This window comes from Sinocyclocheilus grahami, unplaced genomic scaffold (genome assembly GCF_001515645.1).
Source record: "Sinocyclocheilus grahami isolate Dianchi unplaced genomic scaffold, SAMN03320097.WGS_v1.1 scaffold367.1, whole genome shotgun sequence".
In the NCBI taxonomy this organism is placed as follows: Eukaryota; Metazoa; Chordata; class Actinopteri; order Cypriniformes; family Cyprinidae; genus Sinocyclocheilus; species Sinocyclocheilus grahami.
In genome coordinates this window covers 1,095,768-1,110,081 of record NW_015505546.1, presented here as the reverse complement: position 1 = coordinate 1,110,081, position 14,314 = coordinate 1,095,768, and the positions used below count along the sequence as shown (strand labels likewise).

Sequence of the window (14,314 nt, the reverse complement as noted above, 5' to 3'; positions counted from 1 at the left end):
AACATGGGTATGACATAGGTATTACAACGAGAAGGGGATTTATGAGGACATTTGCAGTGTCCCCGTAATTCAAAAGGCTTATAAATAATTCAGAATGAGTTTTTTTGAAAATCTAAAAATGCAGAAAGTTTCCTGTGAGGGGTCGGTTTAGGGGTAGGGTTGGTGTAGGACAATAGAAAATACGGTCTGTACAGTATAAAACCCATTACGCCTATGGAGAGTCCCCATAAACCATAAAAGCAAACCTGTGTGTGTGTGTGTTTATATGAACAATCATGAATATTTACTTGTATATCTGATTATATAAATGATCTGATTTTATGTATAAATATTATTTTTGCTATTTTTTTATATGTTTCCTACTGTGTATGTCATCATAGCAGCTTTGCTCTATTGTGTAATAGTCAGATGTGTGTTTGCACTCAGCTTGCTGTATCTGTGACATCCTGCTGATGGGTTCCTGTGTGTGTCTGTGCTCTGAAGGTGGACCTGGGCCGCAGGCAGGAGGTGGTGGTGTACGATCAGGGCACGAAAGACGCCGGGCAGCTTCTCAAAGACAGCTTCGTCCACATCCTCCTGAGCAAGCTGGACGGCAGCTTCCACCGGGTGTCTCTGCTGACAGGTACAGACAGACTCACGCTAGAAACTCCGCAGACTTGAGCTCTGAGCTGCTGGAGAGAGACGGGAACGTGTTGATTCTGGTTTACACCAGCAGAGGGCGATTCTTACTCCACCGTCTCCCAAACACACTCCTGCTTTCTGCTGTCATGCCCTCACATTTACTTTACACATTTCTGTCTCTCTCTCTTTAATTTCCCTCATGGCTCTGTCTTGTCTGACCGTTTTCTTCTCCGTGTAAATGAATCAGAGGCCTTGATGATTTATGTTGTTTGCTGACAGACATTGTTGTTATGTCATCATTGGAGGAATGCACACACTCGACTGCTTCACGACTTGTTTTGCAGCATGTAGTTGTCTAGTTAAAACGCTCCTCAAGGTTTGCAAATCGATTTTCCTTTGTGTCGCTCTTTGCTGTAGACACCAACAGAATACACTGAAACTCACCTAAATCTCTGTTACCAAAGTTGTTAAAGGCTATATCTTTTTAAATGTGACTTTTTGTGTGTGTTTGTGTGTGTTTGTGTGTGTGTGTGTGTGGTGTGTGTGTGTGCTTTTATTAATTTTTATTGCTTTTTTTTATACATATTGGCCATTAAATTATTAGTAGTAATGATTATTAATAATATTAATAAAAATATGTTTTTTTTAATAGGTGGTTAAAGTTAGCTTTTTTTAAACCATTATTTGTGATGTAACATTTAAAAAATAATAATAATCATCATAATAAAAGAAAGAAGAAGAGTTTCATGTATGTCTTAATTATTTTTATAGTCAATTTTTTTTTATTTAACTCTGTAAATGTGACTTTTTTTCTTTTTCTTAATTTTACACTTTTATTAATGCATATTGGTCATTACATTAGTAGTAATTATTATGAATAATATTAATACAAATAAGTGTTGTTATAGTTTTTTAAAACAATTTTTATGCGACTTTAATCAAAATATAAGAAAAATAAAACAAAATTGCATATACATGTCTTAATTGTTATTTTTAATATATTGTATATTATGTTTGAGTATGGACAAAATTATATAACTAAAATATGTAATATAATATTTAGACAAAACACTTAGCAAGGGATACTGCAGTAAATATTGTAAACATTTTAAATGGTAAATATTGTCTAATAAAAAAAATTGTAAACATTTTTTGTGTATATATTGTAACCAACATTAATATTCACATATATTCTCTCTCACTCTGTTTGTAAATAAAATGTTAAACTATAACAATGTAGCATTATAATGTAATATATTATTCCATAATTAAAAACAATATATTGTAGTAACCTATTATTAAATTATACATTGTTTCTAGATAAGATAACAAACATATTAACTTTACATGTATTTAATATATTATACTCAAAATTATAATAATCAAAATCCATCAGCCTTAGCAATTGATACTGTAAATATTATAAATAGTAAAAAAATATATTTATAAAAATTATTTGAAATGCCCAGCCTTCCTACACAACTTCTGAGGGAAAGCATTAAAGATGTAATGTTAACCGTTTGTGCAGCTGCTATGCACTGGTCCAACAGGAATCCCCTGCTGTCAATCAAATGATTGAGTTAAGACAAAAGAGCTGCTGGTTGCCAAAGTCATGTTTTTTAACCAGTATATAGAGATCAAACCCTATGAAAACATCCCAAAAATACCAACTTTTTGTCACGCCCTATAATAATTACTTTCTGTGAAGAGCGATCGTCACAGTAAAGTTCAGCTCTCAAAGTGACGAGTCTGTAGAAATCCTCACAGTAGGCAGTTTTCAGCGTGAAGCTTACGTTTTTTTGCCTCTCACTTCTTACTAAGCTGCTTGATCCAAATATGTCAGCAGTGAAAAGAAGCTCAAATTTATTTCAGTTAGGATTTGGGGAAATTTCAGCACTTCTGCAAATCTTTGATCTTTGCAACTGTCACCTTTAAAGCTTAAGACCTCCTTGAGTCTCATTTAGTGTTTTTCAGTAAGCTTGAATTAGAAATGTGTCACACGTGACATGGAAAGTTAACTCTGCGATCACTGAAGCTGAGACAGCACCTTTGATATAGAAAAAAACAAAAACATCTGTCATCTAAAAATAGACTACTGAATATTAATATAAGACACATTAAAGTATGGAATGTAATTATCAGTGGTGTTTGCTAAGATTTCACTGTTGCTCGACTGCTGCATGGATACTGCTGTTGGGTCCATGAAATATGAACTATTTTCAATATTCATGTTTGTATTATTCTCAGACTCTGAAAATAGTTCTTTGTGTAAATGAGGCCAGGAAAGAAGACGTCATGACTTTATTAAAGGGGTCATATGATGCGATTTCAAGTTTTCCTTTCTCTTTGGAGTGTTACAAGCTCTTGGTGCATAAAGAAGATCTGTAAAGTTGCAAAGACTATAGCACGTCAGCTGTCTTAACCGCAGCTTGTGTACTGCATCATCAATGTGTCTGTCACGCGAATCTGTTGCCCTTTCGGGCTTGAACTGATGGTAAAACGAACAACATTATTAACGGCAAATTAATTCTTGATATTTATTTTGAAAGCTGAAGCTTGCGATTATGGTAAGGGGCGTTACATTTCCGACGCATGCTTGTGGTGTTTGGTCAATCACAATGCACTGGGTCAGCTGGCCAATCAGAGCAGACTGCGCTTGTCGGAAGGAGGGGCTTTGTTGAAAACTAAGCGTTTGAGAGAGGCGGGGCATAGAGGACCTGCAATAATGTACAGTATTTGAAAAAGAATGTGTTTTTTGAACATTAAAGCATGTCAACATATTCTGTTACACCAAATACACAAAATAATGATCTTTAAAATAGCATCATATGACCCCTTTAAGACCATATTAAGACAATATGGATGACAAATGGCTCCAGAGGAGATGATGTAATGTTTCTGAATGTATTCAGTCCAGTACTTGCAGGGATAAAAGCTTTTGCGTGTCTGCTGTTGCTCTCAAATATAACTATAGTTATTTCACTACAAATGATCTCTTCTAGTTATTTGAGTTGAGTATTTTCATTACATGAACTTCAGATGTGTGTATTTCATGTGAGCAAATTAGGGAAGTTCATTTGAAGCGTTTACCCGGTTAACCGACCGTAAGAATTTTGACCGGTTAATACAATCAGTTAAACGGTTTAAAAAGTAATTAAATTATTTATTTTTTCTGTAATTTATCAAATATTTAAAAAGGTTTGCTGCATGGTTAAAATACGCTACGCGTATAAAAAATTTGTTTTTAGGGGGGAAAAAACATAATCCGCGTAGAAGTCGCATTTGATTTCATTCAGAAATAGCTAGGCCTAATGCAGACGCGAAATGTTTACAAACATTATAATAAACACTATAAACAAATCCTTTCAATTAACCGTATTTAGAAAAGAACAAGAATTAAAAATATAAGAAGCTAGCAATATAAACGACAAGCCAATGTTTACAAACATTATAATAAGCACTGTAAACAAATCCTTTCAATTAACAGTATTTAGAAAAGCACAAGAATTAAAAATATAAGAAGCTAGCAATATAAACGACAAGCCAAAACGACTTAATTTAGGCTAAAACGAAACTGAAACCAACGTTGGGTCTCTCATTCCACACAAAATCAAATGTTCGCGATGTATTTGAATGCCAAATTATTATTTATTATGTACTTCACTCGCATTCCAATATCCACGTAAAACTAAATGTGTTGCATAACATCACGGCGGTACGGTGATAACGCTTAACGGCACAGATTTTTTTTTCCATATGTTTGGCTTGACTGTATTTTATTATGATAATGAACAGGCTGCATTGTCAAGGTAGCAATACTTAACTGTGTGTGCACATGCGGCGCCGGCGCAATCACTTGAATTTTTCCTTCTAACAGTGGAAGCAACTACTATTTTTAGTTTAAAGATAATATATTATTATTATTTTTTTTTTTTTAAGCAGAGGCTCTGTTCTTTCTTTTGACATATTACATGTTCAGATATTCATACAATATAATATTCTGGGGGCAATGAAAATTTTGTGGCTGGCAACTTAAAAAAAAAAAGCTGGCAGAAGAAGAGTTAATTTAAAATGCATTTTCACCATATTTGTGTGGCATTTTTCTGGCATTCCTTACGAAAATTAACCATGGATTTATTGTAGTGTAGTAACCATGTTTTTGGCATATCAATTATCATTTAACTGCCAGTTTAAAGATAATCAGAATTGTAAAAGGTTTGCCTTTATTTGTGTACAAATGAACCGAAACTCTGCATAATAGGCTACTTGTTGCACAGTTTTTCTTTCATTTTCTTAATTTATATTTTAAGGAAAAATATGGATCCAGACATAGACGTTGACAAAAATGTGATTTTCTCAACTTTTTGTTCAATGTTGCTTTTTTATGAAATGTACCCACTTGCATGAAGATCAATTATCATTTAACTGCCGTTTTACTACAAATACCATGGTTAAACTATGGTTAGTGTAGCAAAACCATGGGTACGTTGTGGTTACCTTGATGTAACTATAGTAACCGTGGTTTTTTTGGTTTTATTTGTTGTAAAACCATGGTTAATTTTCTTAGGGTTTTCATAACTTTTTTTGTGCTGTTAGCTTAGCAACATGCTAATGTGAAATTCTACTGGAATCAACTGTGAACATTAGTAACGTTTCTTGTGAACTTTTAAAAATCTTTGAAGTGAATCCCATCAGTGGAGAATTATGATGAATGTCAAACTAGGGTGACCTGACCTGACCTGACCTGAATCAGATTTAGGACCACATGTAGAAGTGGCCCAAGTCAGAATTGAAAAGTTCAGATTCCATGTAGTTTGTGCTGTTCACATTTTCATGAACAAAAACATCAACAACAACATAAAAGTCACATATGAAGGATTTGGGCAACATTTTTTCTGCAGTCTGACTGTAACCTTAGTGTATGTGTTCAACCAAATGCACAGTTTTTCAAAGTATACTCCATTTGATAGCGTGCATGAATACAGGCCCTCGACACATGCACAATAGAACATTTCATCCTTGTCCAGTGTTTGTGCTATTTCTCTCCATAAGTTATTTGTGATAAAAAGGTCTTTCCTTTAAAGGGGTCATATGATGCTTTTTTAAAGATCATTATTTTGTGTATTTGGTGTAACAGAATATGTTGACATGCTTTAATGTTCAAAAAACACATTATTTTTCAAATACTGTACATTATTGTAGGTCCTCTATGCCCCGCCTCTCTCAAACGCGTCGTTCTACAAAGTCCCTCCTTCCGACAAGCACAGTCTGCTCTGATTGGCCAGCTGACCCAGTGCATTGTGATTGACCGAACACCGCAAGCACTCGTCGGAAATGTAACGCCCCTTACCATAATCGTGAGCTTCAGCTTTCAAAGTAAATGTAAAGACAGTAAATAATGTCATTAGTTTTACCATCAGTTCAAGCCCGAAAGGGGAACAGACACAGTAATGATGTGGTACACAAGCCGCGGTTAAGACAGCTGACTCTGCTGTGATGTGACGCTGTCTCTCTCTCGCTCTCTCTCTCTCACACACACACACACACACGCACACACACACACACGCGCACACACACACACACACACGATGCGCAAAACTCCGCATTTGAACAGTCAATAGCAAATACTTAAACTAATAATAAAACAGTAGCTGATTCAGAAGCGCCAGATTGTCATAGCAAAGTCAGAATTACCTCCTCTCCTAGGTTCATGAAACGGTCGTCCATAAAATGCATTGCTGTTCTGTTGTAAGTGATCTTAAAGATTCCTAAATGCATCTACTTTCGGAAGGCCAAATAAAGTGCTTTTGCTTTCGTCTAGAAACACACAGCGTCTCCCTGACATGCTGCTTCAACACTAACTGCGGTTACTGAAACCACGCCTTCTTTCTTTGCTGCACATTTGGGCCACATTATGCTAATATTTCCACATAGTGACCTAGATATATGGGGCGTGTTCGAACGAGCCGTTTTAGGGGGGCGTGGCAGAGTCTTAACTTTGATAAAGAATATCTCTTTGATTTTGAGACTTTAGTCTTTGCAACTTCAGGGATCTTATCTATGCACAATCAGCTTGTAACACTCCAAAGAGAAAGGAAAACTTGAAATCGCATCATATGACCCCTTTAAACTAAAGTTGCAAACATCTCTCAACTCAGGCATCTATTGTTGTTGCGTCTCTATTAGTTGTTGTTTTGTAGCTCTTATGTTTCTTTTTTGACTGCAAAACAACGGCGGAGCAAGTAGCGCCACCTTGTGGACAAAATAAGTTGAGCAAAATAATTCATATACAGTATATGCGCACTATGCTGTTCACACACACTGTGCACATACATTACAGTGACCAGTAATAAAGAGAGCTGAAGCAGTACACGAGGGTCTGTATCAGAGCTACTGAGTTGTGTAACAGCGTTTTTGGTTTCGCATAAGATAAGATATGGTGTTATGATCGCAATAGTGATGATTGTTAGTGATAGACTCTAAATGAACAGGACGTTTAAGACCACTTCCTGTCTTAAACAGTCACTGTTTCCTTAGTATAAATGCTATCTGGATAAAAGAGTGCCATTTATGCACAAACCAACTTTGAAAGTCCCTGAAAGTGATGCAGACTGATGTAACAGAGAGCAAGTGATGGTTTCATTGTTTGATAACATTATTTAAGAAGGATTTCATGAAATTTCAACACTTTATGTAAAAATAGTTTGGTTTTTTTTTATGCGTGGTTCTCAAAGAAGTTTGTCTACACTCTTAAAAACAAATGTTCCAAAAGGTTTGTTTCGCAATGATGCCATAGAAGCATTTTTGAGCCATTTAAGAACCCTCCAGTGATCGGGTCTTAAAAGAACCAGTTTTTTGAGTGTAAAGAACATTTTAAAAATCTAAAGAACCTTTTTCCACTATAAAGAACCTTTTGCGCATTTGAAAGGTTCCATGGAAGTTAAATGGGTCATGAAATGCAAATGCTGCTGTGAGCATGTAGAAAATACTGCTGCTGCATATATAAAATATGCAATAGACCCCATATATAGCATACATGAAATCACCCCATAGCAGATCTATACAGGTGGAGCTGGGGAAGGTGGAGGGTTTTTGAAGCGTGCTGCAACTGCTACAGCAAGCACTAGCCAAGTATTTGAATGTTGAGCAGCAAGCTCATTGGCTGCTGATGCGGAAAGAAACCAATCAAGAAACAGATGATGTAATTATTTTAGATTGAGTTAGAACCTATCGGCCTGCGCCATCTAGAGTTTCATGAGAGAACTTTGTATTTACCTGCGTTTCCTCTGAGGATAAAATGCTTGGCACTACATTTCTAATGTTCGGATCTTTAATAAGGCTATGCAAAGTTTTTGGAAGTGCAGGGATATTGTGATGTCACCGGTTTTCTCCCAAATTCAGATCCGGGGGAATCTAATCAGTTAAACACCTTCTACATTTTAGCAACTGTTGTGAAATCTTGGTCAGTAGATGGTAAAAAATATCTAAAATCTTAAATCTAAAATGGTACGATACCGTAATTTCACCAATTTTTCAGTACAATTTAGTAGTTCAGGCTGAGTGATGTGAAGCATTAAAGCAAAGAAATGGTTAATATGTTTAGTGTGCAAATGTGTCAGTTAGCCAGCATACTTGGCCATGTTTATGTAGTGATGTAAATGGCTGATAACGTAAAAGACGTTGTTTGCTTTCAGCTCATTGAAAAGTATGAGGTGGCACAAATCACAAGTGTATTTATATTTTGTCCATGAACTTTACACCAAACTTCTTCATCTGCTTCATTTCCTGCTGGGTTTAGCTGAAACTACCACACCTGAACCAACTCTTTGTGTTCACCCCGTTGACTGTCAGCAAGTTCGTCTTTGTTGCCTGTTGAGCTGGCACGCTGTTTCCTGTTAATGTAGGGCGATCACAGGATCTGAAATGCTATGCGAGCTGTTGTTGAATTTGATCGTCCATCTCGCTCCATAGGCATCTTGTTCATGCCGTTCTTCTTATTGGAATGGCATACACACATTTACACACACCGCCTGAAGCTTTCACACATTCAGAACGAATGTGCGTGTCCTGCAGATGTGCAATCACTCTTAATCTCGCTAGCCTGTCACCTATCTGCCTTTGTTTTTCTATGCATGGTAGGACATCAAGTCCACTAGGTCACCTATATGCGTTCATGTATGTCACTTTCTCCAGGTTTTATGTGGGTCAATGATACCATTCTCATTTTTGTCCTATATATTAATTTATTCAAAAATACAGGAATCAGTTTTGATTTTAAAATATTATTTGAGGAGATTTCAGGGTGATACACTGTCCGGATATCATAATGAAGAAAAAAATCCTAATTGAATAAATAAACTTCTTGAAAGAAAACCTCAGTTTTGTATTTTATTAAAACCTTCCACAAAATGTCCACAAAATCAAAAATATATGGTACCGTACAACCAACAAGCAAACCCCCTCGACTGTGTGTCAAGGTCAATAAGTCAAATAAATCAAATAAATATTTGATCATTTAAACGTTTTATGTCAAGTCAAGGTTAGCTGAGATTGTAAAATATGATGCAGTGTGTCTCTCCATAACTAATGATATTTATGAATTAACAATGAATGATCTTCATATTAAATACTTTTTACCTTGACAAATATATTTTAAAACTTTTTTAATTTATTTTTTTAAATAATGATTAAGATGTGTACACTCACATGTTTTCAAGGTGTAAAAGAAAATGTTTTTACTTTTTACTTGGTTACACCACATAACTTTTTATTTCATTTTTTTTTTTTTTCATTAAAAAATATATTGATCAATCAATTTCATTATTTATTTAAACTTTTTAAAACCAGATGAAACCAACACAAATGCAAAGAATCCATTTCTAACTCATATTTTAAACTTGCAGATGCTTTAAAATTTGTGATATTCCATTCAAAAAGGATGAATAAAATGTCCTCTGTGCCACCAACAGTTAATGCAGCACAAATGGGAGGAATTCGGCAGAAAGTAGCGAATTATGTTCAGTTAGAAGAAGTTTTAGCTTGGCAGGGTCCAGAGCGCGGCTGTTCCTTTCCCCTTTGTATTTAGCAGCTTTTGGAGCTGAATTCAGCTTTGTCTCGCTCCCGGCTTCTATTATGCAACTGGGCGTTTCTTGCTGAAGTGTTTGTGTGTGTTCGCCAAAATGAGGTAATGAACAGGTGGTGACGCATTCGCTCTAAAACAATATCAATATATCCTTTCACTGTAAGCATGCCCTCAACATTACGTTCTCTCTCAGACTCCAGACTCGCCACGGTCAGCCAAAGCTCCAATTTTACCGCCGTTTCTACGCCCAGTTGAGGTAAAGGACAGGAGGGTATTCATGATTTAAACCAGCACAGGAAAAAGTCTGACGGACTTCTCTGGAAAAAAATGTTTCCTATTATATTTGCTTGACTTTAACTGTTGTAAGCCCTGGTTATAACATAAAACTCAATCATACTTTTAGACTAAACGTTCAGAAACATTCCAAGATGCATTTTTAAACATAAATGTACAATTCTATGTTCCAACTATGAAGTTAATTGTGTCAGTGAAATCACTAACAAAAATGGCATCAAATGAGATGATAAGTTTTGAAACTTAGGCTAATTGTAACAACCCTCAGACCATACAAGATGTAGATGAGTTAGATTCTTCATGGGAACAGATTTGGAGAAATTTAGCACTATATCACTTGTTCACCAATGGATCCTCTGCAGTGAATGGGTGCCGTCAGAATGAGAGTCCAAACAGCTGATAAAAACATCACAATAATCCACAAGTAATCCACACCACTCCAGTCCATCAGTTTACATCTTGTGACGTGACGAGCACTGTGCAGCCCAGATTCAAACCTTTGTTTCCATATAGGCACCAAAGCTCAACATTTGTACTTTCAGACATTGTTATATACAAGAAATCTGAATGATGCCTGAAATTGTGTGGCCTGTCAAAGAAAGTGCTATTTTTGAAGCGATCCAACTCATTATTTGCCTTGAACTTCTGTCTTAAAGTTCTGTCTAAGAAAAATCTTTAAAAAGATAAGAACATTTCTTTTTCTTTTTTTTGAGAATAAAATTATTCTTAACTTAAAATAAGACAGTTAAGATGAGTTTTCTTCATATAAATGTTTCATGAATCCAGCCCCAGAACACTATACACTTGGGGGTGGCCTGTTTTTGATTTGGGCCCATAGAAAAACACCTAGCAACCACATAGCATTTCCCTTGATACGACCCAAAAAACCCTTGCATTGTGGTGGTGAGTTTTGCATAGACAAGCACCACATTTTCTTTAGATTCTAGTTTATTTAGGAGACAATTTTATCCAAAGTGTCCTACAAGTGAGGAATAGTACAACAAACTGACCAAATCAACATGATGTGAACAATAAAATATATCTTAAACCTGTATGAACCTTTTGTCGAACACTCGATATTATGACGAATGTTGATAACCAACAGTTTCTGGTTCCCTCTGACTTTGTCAGTAAGTCATTGGCTACCGTCAACTGTTTGGTTACCAACATTCTTCAAAATATGTATGAGTCACTTTAGATGGTTAACATCTAAAACTTCATCATGCAGCAGTTTGACTTCCTGTGTCTATGTGACCTGTTTCCATTATCGTCTCAGAGCAGCACCGGGATCAATGCTTCTATTGAAAAAGAGCCACTGTTGCCATTAGAATGAAGTAAGCGCTCGAGGGACGTTATTGGTGCTCTGTTATTTTCAACAAACACACACACACAACTCTTTCTCTGGCCGTATGTCTTTCTGATTAGAGCATGGCTCTATTTTTAGTTCAGGCTCCTGTGGTCATCACATCTGGCGCCAGTCGCCTACTTGAACAGCACACATATACACACCACAGATTCACAAAGGTCGAAAAGATGACCTTTCATTCTCCACCCTTTACCCTCGACATACATACACCACTGTGCGGTATGAAGAAATGAGTAGCATTTGTCCTGCATATGGCCCGCTGTAAACTTGGCTATAGTTTCTCTGTGCTCTCAGAGACCTCAAATTATATGTGTTATGTCAATTCTGAGAAACAAGCTGAAGAAATTAAGAAATGTCAGCAGACCGACCAGTGCCAAATACTTTCAGCATGACATGAACTACTTCTCCTCTCCTCTCTGCTACTGTCTCCCTCTTTTTTCACCCTTTCCTTTCCTTGAATCTACCTACCATCCAAATTCCCGTTAAAAAAGAAAAGCATTCAGTGCACTTATTTAAATTGAGGAATTCTTTTCCACTCTACTGTACATTATATATACTGTATATATATCCACTCATATTCAGCACTTTCAGTGCATTTTATTTTAACCTCTTTTATACCGTTAACGATGGTTTCTTGCACCAAAAATCGCACCCACAAAGGGCTGGTTTTCCTTCTGTACCTTGATGACTTCTATGCAAATAGTGTGTTATGATTGGCTAACCTCTAAGCGGCAGCATATTTCATTCAGGGCGGGCCAAGTTTATGGTTTATGGAATTCTTGTAGCTTAAACAGTAGAGCACAGCGCTAGCAACGCCAGGTCATGGGTTCGATTCCCAGGGAATACATGAACTGATAAATATATATGAATAAAATGTAGGCTGCTTTGGAAAAAAGCCAAATATGTTTGTCACAACAATTTGTGAGGATTTACAGCTTAGTTTCAGTAGATGCTCTAGCAACTGATTCTAGGGGCTGTGGTCTTTAGTGTCCTTGTTAGCTCGCCTGCCTCCAATGCTGGAAACATTGTAGAGTGGGCCAAATAGAACCGGAGGGATTATATTGGTGCCATGACCCGGGTGGTAGTGAGGTTTAGGGGGGTGAGTGTAATGGATGCCAGCTAGTAAGAGCAGTGCAAGTGAACCTCACTCCTCTGATCTCAAGAGACACACTAGTGACTGACACTAGAGGCTGTGGTCTTTAGCGTCCTTGTTAGCACGACCACCTTTTATGGTGGAAACACCGGTTCAAATTCTCCTGGAGCGTGTCGAGTAGAACTGCAGATTTTTTTCAATAATTTCAGAAAGAAATGTGTTTTTTGTTGTGAAAAACTCTCTAACACAATGTTAGAGTCTTATGGAGGTCGCCAGAATATTGCTAAGGTATTCTAGTATAAGGTTTTCGGAGTCATTTTAGACCATTATTACGTGGTTTCTAGTACGCTCTAAAAGAAATGCAGGGGACCTAAAGTAAGTTAATTAAATTATCTTGATAACTTTTGAAAATGGGGTAGTGGACTTCTAATTCCCAGCATGCTTTGCCTAGGACTGGATAAGGATAACACATGTTGGAATATTTTGTGTTTTTTAGTAAAGAGAAAGACCTGTTAGTGTTTAATGTGATTATTTTTGACATTTACAGTAAAAGAGTTTCTGTTATGTTGAAGTTTTTGTGGTTGCCATTGATCTGAAGAGTAGATGTCTTGGTTAGGTTGTGGGCAGCTATGTGAATGTATATACTACATAGACCATATGAGCGATGACAAGTAATTTCCAACCAATTCACTAAATTTACCTGCTAAATAAGTTACATCTAACATGTGCTATGCTAGCAGTTTTTTTTTTAACTGAAAAATATTAGATTCATTGGTTCCAGGGTCACAACTCAATTAGTTGGATTGATTTGAGTAATCAACTTTTTGTGTTTATGCTACAAATTATTAAATTCCTTTTAACTCGGTGTAGTTTGTTGGTTAAACGTAATTTCATTAGAAGTTGCCGTAACTCAAAGATTGATTAAAACGGTTCCATTTATGCAAATCTGCTGGGTGTTGAATTGCTCCGATGGTAGGAAAATTCCTTATTATAGAATTCACATACGAGTCAGGGAGCATGATTACATGTGGTGATTTCTTTCAGGTAATGTTCCAGTTCTAAATTAACATGTTAAATTGACAGCCTTAGTTCTATTCTCTTCCAAACATTACAAAGGTTTTGGTGGCTCTTCAAGAATGCAATGAATTCCAGGAAAAGTTTGCAGAACACAGGACATACATGTACACAAACAAGTGAGGCAACCCGGCGCTCATTTCCTGATAGAGGCTCACAATCCTTCCATTCCATCCTCGGCTAAATTTGGATTTTCTGCGGAGCTTGAAGCGCCTGTGTAAAGAATGTGGACTTTGTCATAATCCTGCTGTCTTATTGTAAGCATTAATACTCCCTCTCATTTATCTCTCTCTTTCTCTCTCTCAGGCTCTCTCCATTTCTCTTTCTGTCTCCCCCTTTCCTTCCCACATGAAGCACATCCTCCCAGTTGTGTAACCCTCTCTGGAGACCTCTATCCTGGTTTACATGTGGCCCGATGACATCATAGTTCTCCATAGGGGGTTTAGATTGCTTTCTTTCGCTGTCTTTTAGGGGGGAAGGGTTGGGGAACAGAGACCTTTGTCCATATTGATAGATCAACTCTAGTTTCTCAATCACCCCTACTTCTTGAGTAAGGAAAGAATGGACAACATGGGAATAGATGATGCATGAAATGTGGTAAAATGTAAATATAATACAGAGGTGCGGATTAATGCATGTCTGCCCATATATCAGGACCATTGGTGCAAATAAAAAATTTAAAGCAAATAGTTTTTGCAGGTCTCGGTTCAAATTCACCTAATCCATTTTATTCACAAACAAAACATATGTTCAAATTATCAACAGCACAATGTGATTAAAAAAA

General features: G+C 36.5%; 1 protein-coding gene across 7 annotated transcripts in view; it reads left to right on the top strand.

Annotated features, from left to right (window-relative positions):
* The window catches only part of LOC107549289 (dual specificity protein phosphatase 8-like), a 52,444-nt gene that overhangs the window by 24,261 nt on the left and 13,869 nt on the right, over window positions 1–14,314 (top strand). For all 7 annotated transcript variants that reach the window (XM_016230324.1, XM_016230323.1, XM_016230322.1 and 4 more), the window contains one exon: window positions 484–622. In XM_016230324.1, coding sequence (XP_016085810.1) covers window positions 484–622 — 139 coding nt within the window. The remainder of the gene's footprint in view (window positions 1–483; window positions 623–14,314) is intronic.